We start from the raw sequence: 24,338 nt of genomic DNA, 5'->3' as shown, positions 1-24,338 counted from the left end.
AAAGAAACAAAACAGAAAAGAAAAATCTCTGTACTTCTCAGCCCACCACTGGAGGCAATGTCTCTATTTTCTGCTAGTTCTTTTTGGAAATATGTATATATAAATATATAATATTAGGACCATATGTGTGTACAGTTCTCTTCCTTGTTTTAAAAACTAACAGCATAGCTATTTCCCGCATCATTGAAGATTCTTCCAAGGGGTCATTCTAACGGTGCAACAGGACACCAGCACCTGGGATTCCTTAATGGATGTAATCATTTTCCTACCGTTGAACACATGATGGTTTCCATTTTTTTTTGCAGTGATAAATAATTCTCTATTAATCTTAACTCTGTTTCCTTTGGAGACTCCTTTTGTGTGGAATGACTGGATCTCTGGGCTTCTGCCATGGGTGTCCCAGGTTGCATTTCCCCAGCAGGACACCACAGGGTAGAAAGTGGTCAGTATCCTCCGTTGGTAGGAATGACAGTGTAGGCAGTACCCACACTTGCCAAGCCCTAGCTGGGTGTGGGCTTCCTGTCATGGCCTGTAGCTGAGGCTGTCCATGGCTCAGTCCTTGTCCCTATGCTGGACTCCTGGCAGGTTCAAGCTCCTGGTGACATGTCCGATCTGTCCCTGTGGCCTTTAAGACTTTTGGATTCTTTTTCTTTAGGTCCGGCATGAAAACAAATGTGTGGCCCTGGAAAGGTGTCCCTGCTTCCACCAGGGCAAAGAGTATGCCCCGGGAGAAACCGTGAAGATTGACTGCAACACTTGGTGAGGCTGGAGGTGGGGGAGATGTTCCCTGGGGACCCAGCTACTTTGGCACCCTGTGGTGACCTGCGTGCATTGTTCCTTTTCTCTGTGCCTGTTTCTCCATCTGTGAAATGGAAGAATATTCACCACCACTTGTGCTCATCTCAGATAGGCCCTGTGTTGCTGATTAGCTTTTCAGTTCAGGGAGATGGGCCCTGTGGGAAGATAAGCATCTTGCCCTACAAACCTTGGGGGCATGTGGGAATAAAGTTGCCAAGTTGCCAACGAGTGTGGGGTTAGAGGGGTGCTTTTCTTACAGGTCTTAAACTGCTCACAAGGGTACCATGAGTGTGCCTGTAATGGTGCAGTTTGAGGAGGGTCTTGGCGAGGGTGGCTGGTTTCCTTCTGCTCCTTGGCCATCCTTCACATAACCCCTCGCCCTTCTCACTCACCCTGCCTTTGCACCGCCTTAGAAAGGGGCCCTGTGGACAGACGGGCAGGGCTGTCTGAGGTCTGAGCTTACCACCTCTGACGCACGAGTGGGCTTCCCAAGGTCAGCTCTGGTTACGGATGGCAGGGGGATGGGCCATGTGGCCATTGGCAGATCACTATAGATTTAAACATATAGCTACATGCACACAAAACCTCTCCTGGCAGGAGTTCGTGGTTCATTACTACTTTCCAGACTCAGAACTTTCCTGCTGTTTTGTCTTATTCTTCCCATTAGCCTCAGAGGGATTTCAACCTCAGTGTGTCTGCTTCACAGAGACCCTGAGGCCAATATTAGGCCGACTTGTGGCTTCTAGGATAAGGCTGAGCAAATCCATGTGGGTGGCCTAGAGAGGATCCGGGACTCCTCCCCAGCTGCCTGGACCACTGTGGACAACCCCTGCCCTTCTTTGCCTCAGTTTCTCCCTTGTAACCAGAAAGCAGCATCTTTTCCCTTTGTCCTTCTGGGCCCTGTGCTGGGCCTGTGAATTTCATGTTCCTCTAGCTGCAAACCCTTAACTTCTTGAGGCTTCCTGGGGGGTTGGGTGGCACTTGGAGTATTGTACCTCCAGTACCTCCTGGTTCCCTAAGACCCAGATGCACTCAAAGTGCCCACCCAGTCATGTTACATTACTGTTCCTAGTGTCTGTCGGGACCGGAAGTGGAATTGCACAGACCACGTGTGTGATGCTACTTGCTCTGCGATTGGCATGGCTCACTACCTCACCTTTGATGGGCTCAAATATATGTTCCCTGGGGAATGCCAGTACATTCTGGCACAGGTAAGAATGAGAGTGAGGAGGGGAGGTGCTGTCTCTGGGTGGGAGGTGCAAGTAGGGCTTTTCCAGGTCAGATTTTGCCCTCCTGTCTGTAGAGAAAACTCTGGGGTCTGGTTTTACTGGAGCAATTTTCCAGTCCTTGAAAGAGGTGCCTGAAGAGGTAGGCAGTTTAAAACTCAAAGTGGTGTTTGTTTTCCTTCTGTTCATCTGGAGGTATCTAAGAACAGCCTAGAAAGCTCACTTGTTGAGTAGGACTGGTGTGGGCATAAGGTCACACTCAGTCCAAATTAGCATTAATGTGAGTTAGAAAAAGCTGTCAGTCTCCACCAGGATGCACAGTTTGGGAAGTGAAGCCCAACTGGACCTCAAAACCCCTCCACCTCGGCCTTGCTAGCCCCCTTGCGTGGTGAGCAGCAGCCTTGGACAGGAGGATGGTTGACATGACACGCCTGTCCTCTGATTCTATTGCATTCTCCACTGTTTTCATTTCTGACCATGTACAATTTCAAATTGGGAGGGGAAGGAGGAGGAGGAGGGGGAGGGGTACAGGTTCACAAAAAAGTCATTCTGCAAGGCAGAAGGAGAAAGAAGTCAGGAAACCTTAGCTGCTGAGAGCACTAGCCCCTTTACCTCCCCTTCCCCACGTCATAGATTCCTGTAAATCTCTCTTGCTGGTTGACACCAAACGAGTAAGCAAGGGGGTTCAGTGCTTTTCTCCAGAGGGAGGACACACTGTGCCCTGTGATGCTTTAAACAAATGTGGTCTCTCTGTCTCCATTCTCTAGGGGAGGAGGGTTGGGGGGCTTGGTGTGGTCTGAAGGGAGGACCACAAACCTGGAGGAGCCTCAGCCCCAGAGATGGAGCTGCAGGTCCCTCAGAGTCAGGGAGCATCAGGACAAAGACCGCATGTGCAGAGCATGCTGGGAGGGGACGGAGTTAATGGGGCTCCAGCAGCCAGCCTGCCTCCACCTCGCACACCCCAGCTAGCCCAGGGAGGAGCGTGCTGGGGACAGGGGATGTGTACCTTATGTACTTTAGGAACACCTATGGACCTGGGCTGAGTGCCCCCTGGAGCTTTTCCACGGGTTAGAAATGAAAGCCTGTCTTTTTTTTTTTCTTTCCCCTTGTTTTATTTTATTTTTTATTTATTTATTTTTATTGCTGGTCGTTCAAAACATTACATAGTTCTTAATATATCATATTTCACAATTTGATTCAAGTGGGTTATGAACTCCCATTTTTACCCCATATACCGATTGCTGTTTCACATCAGTTACACTTCCATTGATTTACATATTGCCATTCTAGTGACTGATGTATTCTGCTGTTTATCCTATTCTCTACTATCCCCCTTCCCCTCCCCTCCCCTCCCCTTTTCTCTCTCTACCCCCTCTACTGTAAATCATTTCTTCACTTGTATTATTTTTCTCTTACATCTCCTTTCCTCTTATATGTAATTGTGTATGACCCTGAGGCTCACCCTGTCTTTTGATTCCTGGGCTACCTCCCACCTTGGTGGCAGAAGTCAGGGTGACATCAGTTTTGCTATTTAGCTACCAAGCCAGTTTCAAACCTGAGCATCCAGAAAAAACAAACAATAAATTCTGTGCAAGAAGAAGCAGCTGCTCAGCGTCTCCTGCTCCGAAGCTCTTCCCCTGCCCACGCAAACTTTCCCAAGTGGCCCCATTTTCAGGAATCCCCTTTCAAATTGTGCCCGTTGTATGTCACTTATTTTCCTTTCCCACAGCTAATCCTGTTGTCCTCTTTTGATGCTAGTCCTGGCCACCTTGCCCTTGCGGTAGCTCCCTTTGGGTACTATTATCAGACTTAACCCTTTCTCCTTCAGAAAAGACTCAGCTGGTGACCACAAATAAATCACTGACACCCTTGTTCCCTCTTTTAACTTCCCCATTCATTCATTCAACACCCAGTTAGCTGAACAAGCCTAGGAAGTTGACTGATTCATAATCTTATAGAGGAAGATCAGATGTTGTGTGTGTGTATGAGTATGTGTAAATATGTGTAAATGTTATGTATATATGTGCATTTGTGTGTATGGATATATGTGAGTGTATGCACATGTGTATTTGTGCATACTTATGTGTATGTGTGTATGGATATATGTGTATATGTATGTATGTACATGTGTATGTGTGCAGATGTTTATGTATAAGAGTGTGTGTATATCTGTGTAAGAGAGGTATGCAATTTACTCATGTGACAGGCCAAGACTGTTTCTCCAAATTGAGTATTTTATCTTTATTCCATCCCACCACAGTAGTAGCCATCATGGGGGAAACTATTTGCCAGGCGTGTGTCTCCTTTTTCTTAACTTTCTAAGCAATTGACCATCAATGATCTCTTACTGCTCCCTTTTGCTCTAAACCCAGCTAGAGACGTAGCTTGGGAGCTGTGGGTGGTGTTGAGCCCTCTTTGGTTACACCCTCTGGGTCAGCAATCTACAGGGTTCAGCCAGACAAGAGAGCCTCAAGATGCCATGTGGTCAGACTGTCCTAATTACCTGCATGTGGTCAAGAATTAATGGGATCTAGGCAGGGGATTTTAGCCTGGAGCTTCTGTCAAAGCATGCAACGTACCACTTTTCCTCTCCTTCTCCCCCTCCTTCTCCTCCTGGTGATCATTACACCTGTACCTCACTGACATAGGAACCAGGTTCACCTGTATGAATGAGGATGGCACACCTGAGGGAGTTTACCCCCCACTCCATGCGTATGCACAGGCACAAACACACACACCTGTGGATGTGGTAACATCCTGTAACATGTATCTAAAGACCCATGAGAACAAGATGTCCATCTTCTGTTCTGGGAGAAATAGCAGGGTTAATATTTCTCTCTGCCTCCCCTCTTTCCCTAGGATTACTGTGGCAGTAACCCGGGGACATTTAGGATCCTTGTGGGGAATGAGGGGTGCAGTTACCCCTCAGTGAAATGCAAGAAGCGAGTCACCATCCTGGTGGAAGGAGGAGAGATTGAACTATTTGACAACGAGGTAAGAGCCAGCCTCAACTCCTCCACCTCATGCTCTTCCTTGTTCCCCTATCAGCTTGCTTGAAGCATTTATTAAGCATCCATTCAGAACTGTGGGAATGGAGTAACACAGCCATTACAGAAACCGAGGTCCAGATACACATCTGGCCTGGACATAGTCTATGAACAGCACAAGTGACAGATCAATATGGATAACAAGGTTTCAATTTGGTTGAAGTCTGCATTTGTGTGTGGAGAAGGATGTAGAATCGTGTCTGCATAACTGTAGGAACAAGCAGTGCTTATTGCTGGAGAGGGCATGAAACATGGAGGGAAAGAGAACTTTCCTTTCTCTATGCAATGATCCCTCTTCTGTGGGGACACATTTCAAGATCCCCAGCTAATGACTGAAACTGAGAACAGCACCAAACCTAGTGTATATGAGGTTTTCTCCTATATATACATATTATAATAGTTTAATTTACAAATTAGGCATAGTAATATATTAACAACAGTAATAAATAGAACCACTATAACAATATATTATAATAAAAATTATTTAAAACTTATTATTTCTGGAATTTTCCATTTAATATTTTAGGAACTCAGGTGACTACAGTTAATTGCAACTTCAGAAAACAAAACTGAATAAACAGGGGCTATTGCATGTGTATACACACACACACAATGTTATTAGATATTTTTACTTTCTTTTACACTTTTAAGATCTCTTCAGATACATTTGATGTGTATGTGTGAGATGCTGGGGATCAAACTCAGGGCCTCACATATGCTAGGCAAGTGCTCTTCCACCGAGCCACGCCGCCAGCCTTTAAGATACATATTTTGAAAGAGCTCAAAAGTGAGGTAAACAGACTGAGCCCCTGTATACCGAAAGCTTAAGAAGTAGTTCTTGGAAGATTACCCAGGAATCTCCCTGGAAATCTTGTTTAAAATGCTGATACCAGGGCTCCATCCTGAGATTCTGATGCAGTAGGTCTGGGTGGGGCCCAGAAACATACATTTAGGTAGGCAGGTCACCACAGGCCACAATTTTGGTTCATATAAGGTAGTAGGGCAACCCAAGATCTGGGCTCCCATCTGTTCGGATATCCCCATTTTCTTCCATGGTCTCACCCTGCATCCCTACTTTCTTATAAAAACCCTCCATTGACATCAGGGGATGGAAAGTGAACTCTTCACCATTATGGAAGAAAACTCCCAAGCAAATGTGATTGACTGTGGGTGGGCCGTGTCAACTCCATTTCAAAGGAGAACTCTATTTAGGACAGATGACATTGGTAACATTGAAGAGGAGGTGTATAGACCGTGAGGGATAAATCTGCACATATGAGTAGCTCTGCACATAGTATGTCATTCAGGAGACCTCTGCAAAGGGTTGACAGGTTCTTAGTATCAGCCTTAATTTCCTAAGTCTGAGAAGCAGCCCAGTGTGCACAGTGGCTTTGAGGGTTTGGAACTGTTGATGATTTTGGCTAGGTCAAGGGTTCAGGCTAGAGTCCTTCTAAAGACTTAAACCTGGCTCTAGCATTGATCTCCACAGTCCCTTGCTCTTGATAATAGCTACTCTGGGGGAATGGGAAGTGGTGGGAGAGAGTCTAGTATTTACTGTTATAAAGGGATGGATTTTTAAATCATCAACCAGAAGTGCTTCAATGTTTGCTATGACAGGTTAAAACCATATCTAGAGGACCCTTGTAGTTAATGACCAAGAGTAAAAAAGAAATTAACATTTTGTAATGTAAAATTAACATTTTGTAATGTAATGTAATGCTCTTCTGTTAGTTGGTTTTGTTGTGTTTTTAATCTCATAATTATGAATTCTCTGCCACCTCCATCGTCACCCCTTAGTCACAGATTCTTGCAGGGTGGTGGGTGAGATGAACACAGGTGTGCTGGCCACAGGGTGAGCCCTGACCAAATGGAACATTTGTGTGTTCTGGAGGGGCAGCTCCTGCACTCATCAGCTGTGAGGACAGACAGGTAGATGTGAAGAAGAGAGAAGATGTGGACTTTTGTGCCTTCCTTTACTTCTTATTTTCCTGTTTTGCCTTCCTTCAGGTGAATGTGAAGAGGTCCATGAAGGATGAGACTCACTTTGAGGTGGTGGAGTCTGGCCGGTACATCATTCTGCTGCTGGGCAAAGCCCTCTCTGTGGTCTGGGACCACCACCTCGCCATCTACGTGGTCCTGAAGCAGACATACCAGGTCAGTAGCCTTTCATGCTTTTTTCTTGTCTGTGACTTGTTTGGACCTTAGTCAGCTCTCTGAGTAGCGAATGGCACCTCCCCTCACCTTGGGGGAAGGTGGTCCTCCAGTCCAGCCTCCCATACAGATAAAGCTATGGAGTCAAGGTTGCAGTTAGCTTTGCCTCTTACTGAGGCTTGTTGAACATGGCAAAAATTAGGGTGGTCCCTGACACAAACTGTCTTAATTGGCCTTGCTAGGCAAGTTTATTTGCACAAAGGAGCAAAGTAAAAGATTAGATAATATTAGCGTTTTTTTTTTTTTTTTTAGATTTCTTAACCCCCCCACCCCCAAAGGCAAACAAATCATGCAAAATATCATTATAGCACTGCAAAACATTCTGGGGTATTGCCTTACCATTGAGCCATAGGCCAGAACTTTGTGAGAGCTGTTTGCAAATTTTCTGATAATTTACTTTTGGGAAAGGTGACCATATTTGTCTAGAGTCTATCAGTTTGTTGGGACTTCATTGATTTTTCTAAGTGGCATGTACATGACAAGTGGCTGTATTTACTATGGTGGCTGATTTGGTCTTGGCAGGAATGATCTTTGCAGCATCTCTGATAATGCCATATAAATTTATAGCTTGTATATATACCTTTGACGGCTGCATGGCCCTTCCTTCCCTGTGGCAACCCATCCCATTGCTGGAAAAAAATCACTCATTCAGTTAAACTCAGCAAATATTAAGTGTCAAGCACTATCCAAGGCTCTGTGGATATAGCAGGGCACAATCAGATATATGTGTGTGTGTCTCTGTGTGTATTTAACCCTTCTATTTGTTTTCTATTATTGCTATAACAAATTACCACAAATTCAGTGTCTTAAAACAACCACACAAATTTATTGGATTGTGATTCTGAAGGTCAAAAACCTACAATCAGCCAGGAGGCTGCATTCCTCCTGGAAGCTCTAAGGAAGAATCCATTTCCTCATCTTTTCTAAATTCTGGAGGCAGCCTTCATTTCTTGACTTGTAGCTCCATCTTCTGCATTTAAAGACAGCAGTGTAGCATCTTCCAAGTTCTTTGTCTGTCTGTCCCTTTATGGCACACCACCTTTCATACTATGACTCCTCCTGCATCCCTCTTATCATATTCAGTGGTCACCTTGGGCTCCCTAGATAATCTACGATAATCTCCCTATCTCAAGATCTTAACCTAATCATGTCATTTATGTCCCTTTCCCTTGTATAGCTGTCAATTTTCTGTTGCTATAACAAAATACCAAAGGCTTTATATAGAAAAGAGGTTTATTTAACTCACAGTTTGGGAGTGGAAAGTTCAAGATTGGGTGTTCCCACCTGTCAGCCTTTGGGAGGAACCCCTGGCTGCATCACAACATGGTGGTAAAGCAGAAGGGGAAATGGCTACATGCAAAAAGGCTCCTATGGTGACAAAGGAAGCCAGAGGGACTCAGGCCAGGCATTTTTTTTTTTTTAAACAACTTGTTCTTGTGGGAATGAGCTGCTGGGGTCTTGTGAGAACTACATTAATTTTGTCCAAGGGTGATGCCACCAGTGACCTACTTAACTCCCACTGAGCCCTGCCTCCTACTACATCATCACACTGGGACCAGACTTCCAGGACATGAAGATTTGGGGGCACACCCAAACCACATATAAACTACAGCACCATGTAAGGTGACGTAGTCATGTTCTAGGGTTTAGGACATCCACATTTTTGGTGTAGGCCACTATCTGGCCTCCCAAAATCCTGGTGGAGATTAAATTTTTGTGGGACATTTCTTTAGATAACTTGGTCTGATGAGACTGTCTGAAGAGGTGACATGTGAGCATTGTCTTCAGGGGAGAGAGGGAGTGAGTACTGTAACTATCTGGGAAGAGGACTTAGGCAGATGGAAGAGCATGTGAAAAGACCTGAGGTGGCAGCTGTCTGGAGTGTTGGAACCAGGAGGCGAGAGGGCTGTGGAGGAGGGTCTTGGGGTGGGTGACAGTCACCGAGGATAGGGAGAGGGCAGCAGCTACCCAGGAGAGCTCTTAGGCCTCAGAAAGCCCTTTGGCCTTTTGTCCAACTGTGAGAACATTCTTGTATGGCACCCCCAAGGTACCATGTCAAATCCTGCTCACGGAAGCAAAACAGAATAAGCAAGTCTTTTCTCTGCCCCAGGATAGGGTTCTAACCATGTTGCAAAAGTACGACAGCTCTTCTCTCCCAGGCCAAACATCGCCAGTTCTTTCCCTAGTTTTTACTCGATGGTTTCCACTCCTTCAGGACTTGTTGCACATTCCACATGTGATAGATGAATAGGTTGTGTCTTCCCTGGCAATTTCTGTCATATGGCAGAATTCTGGCCAGCCTGCCCTGAACAGGCTGCGGCTCCCCAGGTACAGCAGGACTATAATGTTCCCTTCCTGGTCCTCCGTGCTCTCACCAATGTCATAACTGACCAGGTTCTTTCTCTGCTCAGAGGCTTATTGGGGAAGGTGATGGTTCAAACAGGGATTTCAGGCCTCTGCTCTTGGCAACGGGATGGGTACAAGTTGCCTCTGTTTTCTTAACTTCAAAATGGAATCAGCAAAGCTTTGCCAAAAGCCAGGCTTTGCTGACCACTCCAGTTCTCTGGGTCTCTGTCCCTCTTTCCTCTCCTCGTCCTTCTGTTCCTCCTCCTTCTGTTCCTCCTCCTTCTGTTCCTCCTCCTCGGATGACTCCTGATCCTTTGTTACTAGAACCTTCTTCCCCCACTGACATAGAATATGCCCCTGAGGTCTACAGTGCTCATCTTCTCAATTTTTCTATCAAGGAGCAAGTCTGTGGCCTATGTGGGAATTTCGACGGCATTCAGAACAACGACTTCACCAGCAGCAACCTCAAAGTGGAGGAAGACCCCGTGGATTTTGGGAACTCCTGGAAAGTGAGCTCACAGTGTGCCGACACCAGAAAAGTACGTCCTGGACTCTGTGTGGGCAGACCCCAAGAGGCCTGCTGTGTGAATTGTCCCCCTTTCCCTGGGGATGGAAGGTGGGCAGTGGGTGGCAGGGTGGGAAGCAGGTCTCATGCCTCCTTCTGGGTTGAGTTGAGCCAGTTTGACTGCCTGACTGTGGGTCTTTCTGTGCGCTCCTCTCTGTACCCAGATGCCACTGGATGTGTCCCCTGCCACCTGCCATAACAACATCATGAAGCAGACAATGGTGGATTCCTCTTGCAGAATCCTCACCAGTGACATCTTCCAGGACTGCCACAAGCTGGTAAGGGCTTGAAAGGTGGAGTGGAGGGAGGCAGAGTCATCGAAAGGGTGAGCCCAGTAGCTTGGGCACCTAGAGCATGGATTTCTAGTGGACACTAAGTAGCCTGGAGTCACGAAGGGATCTGCATCAAGGCCCCATTGCAGGGCTGTGGGTGTCACTTAGTAGTAGAGCTCTTGGCATGACATCTTGGGTTTGATCACCCACACCACTAAAAAAAAAAAAAAAAAAAACGACACTGTTACAGGCTGGAGGCAGATGGAAAGCTGATGGCTTCTGAGGAGGGATGATTGGTGCAACGTCTTCCTTCCACACAAGAAGAAACTTGGCACATGCCAATGCTTCTCTTTTGGCCTAGTCTTAGGGTTTGTTTTCTTGGCATTATTTTAGCTCCAACAACAGAACCAAGGATTTCCTTTTCCTGTTACTGTTCTGTGTCTCCAGGCCTCAGAGCCCTCCAAGGATCCCTCTGTGAACAAACAACCCATTTAGTGTCCAGTTCTCTTCTCACAGAGATTCTTTTCTGGTCTTAACTCCAGAGTCTTCATTGTTTTACCTCTTTTTGTGTCTTTATCTCAAATGACAATTAGGAATTCCCCAAAGTTAAATGCACTTCACTTTCTTTGTATGTGTGAGCACGCACGTGCATGTGGGTGTGTGTGCAATGCATGACCATATGTACACACGGAGCTGCACCCACGGGCCTGCTGCTCTGTGGTACCACCAGTGCAGGCGAGGATGTTTGAATACGTGTATCTCAGTTCTCTTCCTGTCCATCCCAAATCTCTCAGCCCATGGAGATCCAAAAGATACTTAGGATTCTTGTTTTGGTGGAGACACTGGGAAAGCTGATGGCTGATGGTTGGAAGAGTGTAGGCAGAGAGAGGAGCCAGGGAAATCAGGACTGTGGGAATGTCTTAGAAACAATGGTCGGCTGCTTCATGCGAGAATTCATTTCTATCGCAACTATCCTGAAAAACCCAGGTGTGTGTACTGGCATGTTTTGGGGGATAGGAAAGGTGGGAAGTGGTTAGTGTAATGGAAAGTGGGTAGTGGGTGGGCCTCCCCTCCTTCCTGTGTCCTTGGGGTCAGTTGGTTCCTACTGTCCAGCGTACTTAGCTCTTCAGTGAGGTAACTTGAGTGGGTCCAGATGCATCTCCTTATTCTCTTTGATGCACTGAGACAAGGGAAGAATGACAACCCTGTGTGTGTGTTTTATGTAAAAACAACTAAACATCCATGGATTATGGGATGGATAGGTGGCAAGAGGCAGGTGAAGATGGACAGAGGGGATGTTCTTTTGAAACATTCTCATGCACATGGTATTCTGCAAAAGGTTTTATTTAACATTTCTTGCTGGAATCAAGATGAGAAATTAGGAATCTTGCCTTTTTTCCTGTGGCCTGTTTGGGACCATTGGCCTACATTTCTCTTTCTACCCTGGAGAACCCTTATGCTACGACTTGCCACCAGAAGATTCTCACCCAGACCAAGAGCCAGAGTCCTTGTTCTTGGCCCTAGGCCCAGGCCACCCAAGAACTCCTTTTGCAGGTGGACCCTGAGCCGTACCTGGACATCTGCATTTACGACACCTGTTCCTGTGAGTCCATTGGGGACTGTTCCTGCTTCTGTGACACCATCGCTGCCTACGCCCACGTGTGTGCCCAGCATGGCAAGGTGGTGACCTGGAGGACGGCCACATTGTGCCGTGAGTCCTGATGACCCTTGTGGTTTCAGATACCCTCCCTTCACCCAATGAGTATCTAGATCTGAAGGCCTTGTGGGGTGCAAGAGGACACTTTGTGGGAGAGAGGGAGAGCTGTAGTGTGCAAAGAGATGGTCCAGGGCTGAGGAGAGTTAAGACAGCCGTGTGAGGAAACCACTGACAAAATGAGGGAGAACCATGGTGGATTCAGGACGTCGATGCACGGAGACTTTTCTTCTGGAGAAATTAAAGAAGAACGAGAGGGAACACTGGTGAACAGAAGAAAGTCAATATATGCCTTTACTTAGAGCGGATCATATTTGCCACTATAAGTAATCAACTCACCTATTTATAAGGAGCCTTCCCTCCTTGGGCATACACAACTGAATGTTTTTCTGTAGGAAACCAAGTCATACCCTCACTTTTGCCAGGGCTGGGAAAGTTGATTTAAATATAAATAAAATATAAATATGGTCCTTACAAAAATCCCAGGAGTCTCCACGATTGGCAACTCTGGTAGTCCTTGTTCCCAGGTTTGATCACCGCCTTCCCCACCTCCCTGTCTTACAGTCATTAACTCATGGGTCTGTCTCCCTGGGTCTCTCTGGGTCCTTCGCTGCAGTCCTGGCTTCTGGTGTTGTAGGGTGATTTCATGGCCTCTTTTTTTTCTGTCTACACAGCCCAAAGCTGCGAGGAGAAGAATCTCCGGGAGAATGGATATGAGTGTGAGTGGCGCTATAACAGCTGCGCGCCTGCCTGTCCCGTCACCTGCCAGCACCCGGAGCCTCTGGCCTGCCCTGTGCAGTGTGTGGAGGGCTGCCACGCACACTGCCCTTCAGGTGAGGCTCTCCCTGGGTGGGCCGGGCAGGAGGGAGGGGATTGATTGCCAGGATGGGAGCCTCCCCCTCCTGCTTCATTTTAGTTCTGCCAGTGGTGCCTTATCCCCAACCCCACAACCCTGCAACAGGTGTGTCTGTGGGTCCCTTCATTAAAGCCAGGCAAGCTCTGGCTTTTGCTAGGTAGAGCTCCTGCCAGGGCTGGGAAGGTGACTCAGTGGCCAAGTGCTTGCTTATCATGCCCATGGACTTGAGTTCCATCCCCAACACTACAAAGAACACAGTCACCTAGTCCTATCAAATGCTTTTTCCCCCCTTTGTTGCTTGAGATTGAACGCGGGCCCTTGTGCTGCATGGCCTGTGTGTAAGGGAGGGTACACCCTGCTCCTTGCTGGCAATGCTCTGCCCCTGAGCTACACTGTGAGTCCTTTCTACAAAGTGCGTTGGTGTGTCAGTTTAGGGGTTTATCACACGTAGAGTAGCACTTTCTGATAGAACTTCGGCAAGTGGTGGGAATGCCTCATTGAATGCAGTGGCGGATGCCTTATATAAATTTAATTTATATTTAAATATAAATAACCACAGATGGTTAATAGCTGACATATTGAATAGCGCAGCTCTAAAATGATTGAATACATTCTTCAGAAGCGTGAGAAGGGCCTTGGAGATAAGATTCCAGGCTTGGAGGAGGTGAGGCAGGGGGAGGGAAGCCTCCTTCCAACTTTGCAGAAGAAGAATGAAAGCATGAAGGAGGCGGGATGCTCCTCCCTGTGGGGTGAGGTGGCCTCTGGAGAGGCAGGCAGAATGGCTCCTGGGACAGGACCCTTAGTGAAAGCGGAGCCTTCCTTATGTGAAAGGGGAGTGGTCAGCTACTAATGAGAGATGTGCTGTTCAGGGAAAATCCTGGATGAACTTCTCCAGACCTGCATCGACCCCCAAGACTGCCCCGTGTGTGAGGTGGCTGGCCGGCGCTTAGCCCCTGGAAGGAAAGTCACCTTGAACCCCAATGACCCTGCGCACTGCCAGACTTGGTAAAATGGATTCCCTGGTTGTCTGAAGTGGCCAGTCTTTTGAGGGGTGGGGAGGGGAAGGGATTGAACCCAGGGATGCATTACCACTGAGCAGCACCTCAGCTCTTTTTATGTTTTATTTTGAGACAGGGTCTCACTAAGTTGCTTGGGGCCTTGCTAAGTTGCTGATGAAGTGGCCAATCTTACTGTCCTCTGTGGGGCTTGCTCAGAGGCTGCGCTTTGGAGAAAACTTCCTGGTTATGTGAACTGAGACATTGAGTTTATTTAGTTAGTTTGCTAATTAATTGATGACTTAGTTTAGTTCATTGTTTAGTTTGTTTCTAGAGTTTGTGTGTCTCTTTTTTTTAAAAAGAGCAGTCTAGACTGTTTCACCCCCCCCCCCAAATATTTCTGAAGTATTTTACTCTCTAAAAGGTTTTTGCCTGTATTTTTTGGAAGACAGGGTATGGTTTCTCTATTTCTTTTTTTCCCTTTATCTCTCTCTCTCTCTCTCTCTTTTTAAAACATGTAATACTTAATATATTTTAGTGGGGTACAGTATATTTCAATACATGTGTACTGTGTGTACTGATCAAATCAGAGTAATTATCATTTTCATTTCTTTGTGGCTCTTACTGTTCTTGTAGTAAGAGAGACAGTTCAAGGACAAATATATGAAAATCAGATTTCTTTTTTTTTTCTTTGGTACCAGGGATTGAACTCAGGGGCACTCAACCACTGAGCCACATCCCCTGCCCTATTTTGTATTTTATTTAGAGACAGGGTCTCACTGAGTTGCTTAGTGCCTCGCTGTTGCTGAGGCTAGCTTTGAACTCTCGATCCTCCTGCCTCAGCCTCCCAAGTTGCTGGAATTACAGGCGTGTGCCACCATGTCCAGCTAGATTTTTCAAAAAAAGGTGGGGATGCAGGCAAGGAAAGTGAGATGAACCCCTGACCCCTTTGTACAACATAGACATCTTGGGGCTGCTGTCAAAGTCATAGGACAGTGCTTTCAGAACTGGGGAGAAGACATTCATTGCTGTCACCCTGGGCTCTCACCGGAACTGCCTCTGGGAAAATGGCCCCTGGGGAGGTGAGAGGGAGTCCTTGGGGCATGTGCTGAACTTTCTGAAGTCCTGCCCATAAGTAGGGAACATTTATTAAAATGCTGATGTATCCAACACCATTCCCTGACACCAATCAAACCTAATGGGAACTTAAACTTGAGAAACTCAATTCACTAGGGAAGGGGTTGTGGTCACAGCTGCGGGAGCCAAATCCTGCCGCCACCATCTGTGCAAACAAGAGCGAACACTGCCTGGGGTGGGTTTTCTAGCAAACACAGGAAACTAGAAAGTATGTCACTCACGCACCGTTAACTAAGGATTGAAGCAATAAATTGTGTGGATCATGAGGAAGTACAAGAAACTTTCCAGTCAGACCCTGCCTCCCAGCCTCTCTAAGCCGAAACGGAGACTCTAAGTCCAATGCTGGCTTGGAGCTCTGGGCTGAAAGGGCAGGAGAGCTCAGAGGCCTCTCCCTGCCTGCTCTGCTGGTAGCTCATGGGAGGGGAAGCTACCGTGGTATATGCCATACACGCCGACAGCCTGAGGCAACCAGTGTCGTGAACAGTGTGAATGGCAGGCCTGACAGCCAAGCCACAGGGGACACTTCCCAGGGCTCAGGACACTGTTGCTTTCTCAGCTTTACCCAGAGTGCCAAAGGCAGGTTGCTCGAAGGCAGAGGGCACAAAAAAGGAGAAGGCCTAGCCTGTATGGGTTCCAAACAGGGCAACTTGATTTCGCCTATGATCTGGTGTACCCTGTCACTTTGCAAAAGAGTGAAGTGATCAGGAGAGCCTGACATTTGCTGGTATTGTAGGAATTTGTGGGTGGGCAATGGCTCCGACACAGACTTGTGGGGTGGCTTGGGCCTGGGCACTGGGTCTAGCCAGTCAGCACCTGGCAGATAACAGGAGTAGGAATGAACGAAGTTGCTACTGATTTTCCTAGGTCTGGAAGACCCCCATCTACCTACTCTACTAGATAAAACTGGGACTTCGAATATTTATTCATCTTTGCAAATTTTTTTTTTTACTCCAGAGTTACTTTTCTTCCTTAAGATCCAACGTATTAAACATGACTCAAAATCCACACTGCTTAAATTCTGTTATAATCAGCACTATAAGCAATTTATCTTCCATAGAACATTTATAAGTCCTGGTCAGCGTGAATATTTTAGAGCAATATTTGTCCTTGGGGATACTTGCAAGAAAGTTTAAATTATAATTAAATATTAATATGGTTAGAGATGTCGGTTGGAAAGAAGTCATCACTGAATATCTGGCCGAGAACAACAGAGATTCTTTTTCAGGTATCTTGAAACAGAGGTTAACAATGATGGCTCACTTAGGTGGGAATGTTCCCAAGGAGCAGGAAGACAGTTCTCTGGGAGTATGGGCAGTGTCTTACTTTATAGGGTTGACGAGTGTCGGCTGGCTCTTTGTGAATCATTTGTTTCTTCCCCTCTGCTACAGTCACTGTGATGGTGCCAACCTTACCTGTGAAGCCTGCCAGGAACCTGGAGGCCTGGTGTTGCCCCCCACAGATGCCCCACTCGGGGCCACCACCCCGTATGTGGAGGACACCCCAGAGCCACCCATGCATGACTTCTACTGCAGCAAGTTGCTGGATCTGGTCTTCCTGCTGGACGGTTCCTCCAAGCTCTCCGAGGCTGAGTTTGAAGTGCTGAAGGCCTTTGTCGTGGGTATGATGGAGAGACTACAAATCTCCCAGAAGCGGATCCGCGTGGCTGTGGTGGAGTACCACGATGGCTCCCATGCCTACATTGAGCTCAAGGCTCGGAAGCGGCCGTCAGAGCTGCGGCGCATAACCAGCCAGGTGAAGTACGTGGGCAGCCAGGTGGCCTCCACCAGCGAGGTCCTGAAGTACACTCTGTTCCAAATCTTTGGCAAAATCACCCGCCCTGAAGCCTCCCGCATTGTGCTGCTCCTGACTGCCAGCCAGGAGCCCCCACGGATGACCCGGAACTTGGTCCGCTATGTCCAGGGACTGAAGAAGAAGAAGGTCATTGTGATACCGGTGGGCATTGGGCCACATGCCAACCTCAAGCAGATCCGCCTCATTGAGAAGCAGGCCCCTGAAAACAAGGCCTTTGTGCTGAGCAGCGTGGATGAGCTGGAGCAGCAGAGGGATGAGATTATCAGCTATACCTGTGACCTTGCCCCCGAGGTCCCTGTACCCACGCAGCATCCCCAAGTGGCACAAGTCACTGTGGGTCCCGGGCTCTTGGAAATTTCACCATCGGGACGCAAGAGGAACTCCATGGTTCTGGATGTGGTGTTTGTCCTGGAGGGCTCAGACAAAGTTGGGGAGGCCAACTTCAACAGGAGCAAGGAGTTCATGGAAGAGGTGATTCAACGCATGGACGTGGGCCAGGATAGCATCCACGTCTCTGTGCTGCAGTATTCGTACACGGTGACTGTGGAGCATACCTTCAGCGAGGCGCAGTCCAAGGGAGATGTGCTGCAGCAGGTGCGGGAGATCCGCTACCGGGGTGGAAATAGGACCAACACGGGACTGGCCCTGCAGTATGTCTCTGAGAACAGCTTCTCTGCTGGCCAGGGAGACCGGGACCAGGCACCTAACCTGGTCTACATGGTCACTGGAAATCCTGCTTCTGATGAGATCAAGAGGTTGCCTGGAGACATCCAGGTGGTGCCCATTGGCGTGGGCCCACATGCTGATGTGCAGGAGCTGGAGAGCATTGGCTGGCCCTACGCCCCCATCTTCATCCAGGACTTTGAGACACTCCCCCGAGAGGCTCCTGACTTGGTGCTGCAGAGGTGCTGCTCTGAAGAGGGGCTGCAGTTGCCTACTCTACCCACTGCCCCAGGTATGTGGACGCCTCATGTGCGAGTGGGAGCAATGAGGAGCCTTGGTGCTGTGTGCAGCTGTAGTCATGTGACCCTTGGGTTCTAATCCCACCTTCCCTGCTCTGTGCACTTGGTCAAACCTGTGCCTTAGAGTGCCTGTGTATCCTCCTCTGGGCAGGAGAGAACTACATTGTGATTTATTTATTTGTTTTTTTGCAAGGTGAGGGTGTGTGTGTTGGGGAAACTTATTTTGTTAGTGACTATAAATTCAAAGGTCATACAAGCCTATTATTAATATTTAAAAAATACCAAGGATATGGAGTGAAAAATGCAAGTCTTACTTTATCACTCAGCTGCATCCCCACTCAATCCTACTTTCTGCCTTGAAGGTAACTTCTGTCAATTTTGGTGACAGTCAGCTTCCTTTAGACCACACTGGATGGATGGAATTATTCCAGGTAGCTTACAGTCCTCCAGTCAAGGCCAGGAAGTCGGGTGACAAGTGACATCACTACTCAGATTGCGGAAACAGATCACCTTACATTCTTTGAATCTCACTTCTGCCACTTGCTAGCTGGATAATTTTGGGCAAATAATTAACCTTTTTGTAAGCCAGTCTCTTCCGTATGTTTAGGACTATCCCAGATACCTAGCCATGTGGTCCTGAGAGCCCTGCATAGCCCACTGAATGTGGTGCCTGGCTGATGTGCAGGAGCTGGAGAGCATCGGCTGGCCCTATGCCCCCATCTTCATCCAGGATTTCGGGACACTCCCCCGAGAGGCTCCTGACTTGGAGTCTCCTGGCAGTCCTTGTGTGCTCACCTTCCTGTTCTCTTTGCAGACTGTAGCCAGCCCCTGGATGTGGTCCTTCTCCTGGATGGCTCCTCTGGTTTTCCAGCTTCTTACTTTGATGAAATGAAGAGTTTTGCCAAGGCTTTCATTTCCAAGGCCAACATAGGTGAGTGATACACCTGAGGCCGCAGGTGAGAAGAGGCTCTGGCTCTGATTCAAAATGACTCTCATTTTTTCTTTTCCATTAGGGCCTCATCTCACTCAGGTATCCGTGCTCCAGTATGGAAGCATCACCACCATCGATGTGCCCTGGAATGTGGCCCAGGACAAAGCCCATTTACTGAATCTAGTGGATCTTATGCAGCGGGAGGGAGGCCCCAGCCAAATTGGTAATGTTGGTGCCTTGGCCTGAATGCAAAATATGCATTCTGGTCCTGATTCTTGGCATAAGTGACTGAGTGACCTTGGTCTGTCACTTGATGCCTTGTCTGGATGCTCTTCCAGGTCTCTTCCAGATCCTACTGTAAATTGTTCAGTCTTCTAACCATTTAAGGATCCTCCATGAGACTGGATGTGCACCTGCTTCAGAAACACTTGCTTTTGCAGTTGGTACTGACTTGGTCTGATCTTCTTTCTCAGGGGATGCTTTGGCTTTTGCTGTGCGATATGTCACTTCAGAAGTACATGGTGCCAGGCCTGGATCCTCAAAGGCAGTGGTCGTCCTGGTCATGGACATCTCCACTGATTCAGTAGATGCAGCAGCTGAAGTGGCCAGATCCAGCCGTGAGTGTCTAGTGTACAATCCCGAGACTCTTCTAAGAAGCCAGAGGAGTGAAAGTGGGTGGAGGTTGCTTTTGGATGTTCTGGCTGATTTTGAATTTGCTTGATACCCACTTGCATACCAAACATCAGGAAATAGTTCAGTCATTGCATTATTAGGAAACAAAGCAATAGTAAGGGTGCATTTATACTGGGCTTGTCTGTGTGCTGTGATGACAGCCTTGAATTCTTCGCATTCTCCTCCTGTGTCCAGGGATGACTGTACTTCTACACCTTTACTTTTTAATGTGGTGTTCTTGGTCTTTCTCCAGAATGCCACACACCCAAGGCCAGAGTGACTCATTGTGGGTCCTGGAGAACTGTTAGGGTCTTCATGTATTCAGAACCCTTGCTGTTACCAGGCTAATGAGCTGGAGGGACAAGACACAAACGATGGTGCATTTGGGGGGGGGGGGAAGGGCATAGATATGACCTGGCCTTGGTGCCCCATAGAACCCTTGCTGTGAATTGCAACAGAAGTGAGCCAGGATGGAGACATCATGTGCCCAAGGGAGGTCTGAGTGAGTAGGGTGATGCCAAGTCCTCTCATGACCACCTGGAGAACTAACTCTTCCTCTTTCAAATGCTGCTTAGCCTGAAATACTCAAAATGTGCCAATTGTATTGTATTAGTTTGGTACATAGCTCTTTCTGGAACAAACTGGGAGTTCTGTAAAGGGCAAAATCTTGCTATATTTTTGGATCACCTGTGTGCTATTCACAAAATGCTGACCACTTAATATTTTTGTTGAATGAATGATATATTGTTGAAATCTATAATTTTAGGAAAAAGGATACTAGAAGGTAAAGGGTATATATTTGGATGATAAAATGAACTCACAGGAGCTAAAAAGTTGCTAGCAACTCCACTCTATTTCAAATTACAAATACCTAGAACTTTCTGGAAAGCTGAATTAAGGAATTTTAGGTTGGAGATTTTTCTCCTTTAGTATCAAGAATCTAGAGAAAGAGTTTTATTAGGAAAAAAAGAAAATATTGTTTAGAGGTGACTCAGGGCAAGTCACTGAACTATTTAAAGTCTCAATTTCTTATCGAGAGTTGGGCAGGAAGTAATCTGGGCTTAGCACGTGAAATGTTCTCTTCTCTTCTACCCAGTGCTCAGTGGTCTCATACAGTGCCATGAGTCTAAACGTGTTTATATACCACAGACTTTGATATTCCTGTCCTTGGCCCAGACTTCTCCCCTCAACTGAGCATCAGTGTTCTAACAGGCAATTCCCTGTAAACCAGCTTCCTGACATCACAACCAAATTTTCTCTTGTTGTATTTTTTTCGGTCCTTTCAAGTTGTTCAGGTTAAAGATCCTAGCATCCTCGAATCCTCTTTTTCTCTCATGCCCCCATACAATCCAGCTGCAAACCACAGCCAAGTCTTCAAAATATGTTGAGGATCACACCATCACCCATACCCCAGCCCCCAGTGTCTCACACTTGGATCACCCCCGTAGCTTTCTAACTGCAACCTCGGCTTTCACTCTAGTCTCCCATGGTTCATTCTCAGAGCAGCAGCTGTGGTGATCCTGTGCAATCCAAGTCAGTTCCTGTTACTCCTCTGCCCCATAGTCCTGGCTGGTTTCTGTTTCCGTAAGAGAACACATTATGTCCTGACCATGGCCTGAGAAGCTTTGCAAGAGCAGTACCCTCAGAGCATGCACTTCTGCCCTGGGCCTTCACACTCGCTGATCTCTCTGCTTGGGTTATTCCCCCCTCAGATGTCCTCTTGCCTCCTTCTATCCTTATTTCCATCTTTTCACTGAACACTTCTCTAACCACCATATATAAAATGATAACCCCTATCCCTACTCCTGGGCATTCCCATCCTCCTTATCCCATTTCATTTCCCCACAAGCATGCGTACGCATCTAAAATACTATATATTGAGGGGTTTTTGTTTGTTTGTTTGCTTTTTGTAGGTGTTTGTTGTCTATCCCTTCCTGATATAAGCTTCATGAAGACAGGGAACGTGGATGTTATGGCTTGGCTCATTGCTATGTCCCCACTACTTAGGATAGTACCTGACACAGAGTAGGAGCTCAGAGTGAATGAATGCCTTCTTCACAGGGTTGCTGTATGTGACCAGACTAAACAGTTCCATGCTGGTGTTGGGAACAGCATCAAGCCAGTCTGTTTTGAGCCCATCTGACCACAGAACCTTTTTGTCCCTTTTCTAACTCTAGGAGTGTCAGTGTTCCCCATTGGCATTGGGGATCGGTATGACGAAGCCCAGCTGAGGATCTTGGCAGGCCCAGAGGCCAGGTCCAATGTGGTAAGGCTCCAGCGAGTTGAAGACCTCCCTACAATGGTCACCCTGGACAGTTCCTTCTTCCACAAGCTGTGCTCTGGTGAGTCTTTTCTTTCATATCTATCTCAAAAACAAAATCAATGACAAAATCCCCCACAAAACCAAAACTACTGTTAGAGACCCAAGGTGCTTCTGAAAAAGAGCATAAGATCTGCCCTTGACTGAAGATGGTTATAGACCAGGACCTTTTAAGTTTCTGCTTATGGAAGGCAAACACTACAAACCTCCAGTGCCCACCAGAAAGTATTCTGTCCATCCTCCTCTTTCCACTGGAACCATCCATCTAAACTTAGCTGAGAAAGCCATGCTTATTTGTGCAGAGGGATCTTGAACAAAAAAAATTGGAAGACATAAGCAAGGAACCCCAACATCTTGCAGACCACAGTCCTATACTCACTCTTCACATGAGTATATAGGGCGTTAGAAGTCCAAAAACATAGAATCTAAATTCAAAGGACCATAGATTAAGTTGATTTTAGATTAGAAACTCAAAAGAAGAAAAACTCACACAAACATATAATTTGGGGGGGGAGCTTTTTTTTTTTTGTATTTTACTAATGTAATTAACTGTAAGCCATAACCTTACAGAGTTATTGCCCTTTCCTTGGAGTAATCTTTAGGTAGATCCCTTTCAAGTTTTTAGGATCTTGCTTTACCTTCCCCTGACCCCCATTCCTGGCAATGAGCTATGTTTGAAAGGGGCTAATGATTCTGTGATGGTATAAAGTTCACCCTGGGTTACTATTTACTATTATCATAATTAATAATTACCACAAAGCATGTCTGATGAACGACAGATGTTCACTTCTTAACTTTGTGTCCTCTGCCCCCACTATGAAACCAATTCATATTCTTTTCAGAGTTGAGTTGTCTTTAAGGCTAGACCAGGCAGCTCAAGCAGACATCATGAATGGCTTAGAATTTCTGGGTGATATGTGAGAACTAAAGCTTTATTTGTATCTGTTTCAGGGTTTGTTAGAATTTGTATGGATGAAGATGGGAATGAGAAGAGGGTAAGTCCTTTTCTTCTGACTTTGAAAGATCACAAATGTATTCTTGGGCTCTTCTTGGTTAATTCATTCTTCTTGGTCTGAGTCCAATTCTGCTTCTACTCTCCTGTTATTTTTGGTGGGAAGGGGTTGGGGATCTGTAGACCTTGAATCCTGCTTCTGATCTCATGTACAGCCTCCTTGCCATGAAGGCCGATCTCTTGAGTCCTCAGATGTGGTCAGTTGTATGACAGATGGACTTCGAGTTGTGGTGCCTCAGCCCATTCCTTACCTGACTCTATTTTTAATCTCATGCAGCCTGGGGATGTCTGGACTTTGCCAGATCAGTGCCACACAGTCACTTGCCTGCCAGATGGTCAGACCTTGTTGAAGAATCATCGGGTCAACTGTGACCGGGGACCCAGGCCTTCATGCCCCAGTGGCCAGTCCCCTATTCGGGTGGAAGAGACCTGCGGCTGCCACTGGACCTGCCCCTGTGAGTCTTTGCTTCCCCAGCATGGACAGTGTCAAAGGAGCTGTGCTTTTAACTTGGGGTGCAGAAAGGTACAGCCAAAGCTGACAGCCTGCGAGTACCCTTCTGCTCCCCTCTGTGGGAGCTGTGCTTTCCTTACCTGTGTTCCTTCCCTCCCATGTTCTCTGGGTGTTTTGTTCTCTGGGTGTTTTGTTCTCTGGGTGTGTTTTTGTCTAGTCTCTTCTGTGATGGTATAAAGTTCTCTGTCTTTAGGAGGTGCTCTTCCTCTGTCTTTAGGAGGTGCTTTCTGAGATAATGCAGAACCAAGGAAAAACTGCTTCTCTGCAGTTAGTGTTCAGCTTGCTGTTGGCAAGCCAACCTCAGGAATCTGCCTTTGGGATGTGTCAGTGGAAGTATAGCAAGGAGATGTCTCCAGAGAAGACTCCCATCACCCCCATAGCTCTATGGGGTTTCTGTGCAGCATTCATCATCAGGGTGGCCTGTTGTAAGAGGAGGACATATTCAAGTCCCTCTCATGTAAAGCTGTGGGTGTGTTTACCCACGGGGGGTGGGTGAGCCCTCTGCCTCATGGTTGGTAAAAATGGCTGCTTATGGTGTTCCCTGTTCAGCAGAGGATGGCTCATCACCAGAATGTGGAACAGATATCACTGTGGGAGGCCATCAAGACTGTATTTTATATTTCACTCCCCATTTAGGATGTGATTGCCCTTTCCTGTAGCAATCTTCAGGTAGATCCCTTTCAAGTTTTTCTGATATTGCTTTATCCTTCTACCCACCCCTGCCCCATTGCTGGCAGTGAGCTATGTTTGAAAGGGGCTAATGATTCTATTAGTTCAGACATCCCCAGGTTGCAGGTGAAAAGTGTGCCTGGTTACTGTTGTTGCTATTATCATAATTAATGGGCAGCCATTTTTTTTTTGATTTAGTGGGATACATTTCCCTGCTAGCATAGATGAAAACTTGAGCCGACATCGTGTTACTTCTGCTTATTCATAAAGAATTCTGTGGTC

At 46.9% G+C, this 24,338-nt stretch overlaps 1 protein-coding gene across 2 annotated transcripts in view; it reads left to right on the top strand.

The window, feature by feature from the left end:
• Positions 1-24,338, top strand: part of VWF (von Willebrand factor) — a 177,036-nt gene that overhangs the window by 75,453 nt on the left and 77,245 nt on the right. For both annotated transcript variants that reach the window (XM_081309814.1, XM_081309815.1), the window contains 16 exons: positions 656-759; positions 1,871-2,009; positions 4,884-5,018; positions 7,079-7,225; positions 10,027-10,167; positions 10,358-10,471; positions 12,020-12,176; positions 12,854-13,012; positions 13,905-14,040; positions 16,556-17,934; positions 18,756-18,872; positions 18,955-19,095; positions 19,346-19,489; positions 21,722-21,886; positions 22,816-22,859; positions 23,154-23,331. In XM_081309814.1, the coding sequence (XP_081165940.1) occupies positions 656-759; positions 1,871-2,009; positions 4,884-5,018; positions 7,079-7,225; positions 10,027-10,167; positions 10,358-10,471; positions 12,020-12,176; positions 12,854-13,012; positions 13,905-14,040; positions 16,556-17,934; positions 18,756-18,872; positions 18,955-19,095; positions 19,346-19,489; positions 21,722-21,886; positions 22,816-22,859; positions 23,154-23,331 (3,400 nt within the window). The remainder of the gene's footprint in view (positions 1-655; positions 760-1,870; positions 2,010-4,883; positions 5,019-7,078; positions 7,226-10,026; positions 10,168-10,357; positions 10,472-12,019; positions 12,177-12,853; positions 13,013-13,904; positions 14,041-16,555; positions 17,935-18,755; positions 18,873-18,954; positions 19,096-19,345; positions 19,490-21,721; positions 21,887-22,815; positions 22,860-23,153; positions 23,332-24,338) is intronic.

This window comes from Spermophilus citellus (genome assembly GCF_964194105.1).
Source record: "Spermophilus citellus genome assembly, chromosome: 10".
In the NCBI taxonomy this organism is placed as follows: domain Eukaryota; kingdom Metazoa; phylum Chordata; class Mammalia; order Rodentia; family Sciuridae; genus Spermophilus; species Spermophilus citellus.
The sequence above is the reverse complement of the archived record's forward strand: the minus strand, read 5'-3'. Positions and strand labels throughout refer to the sequence as shown.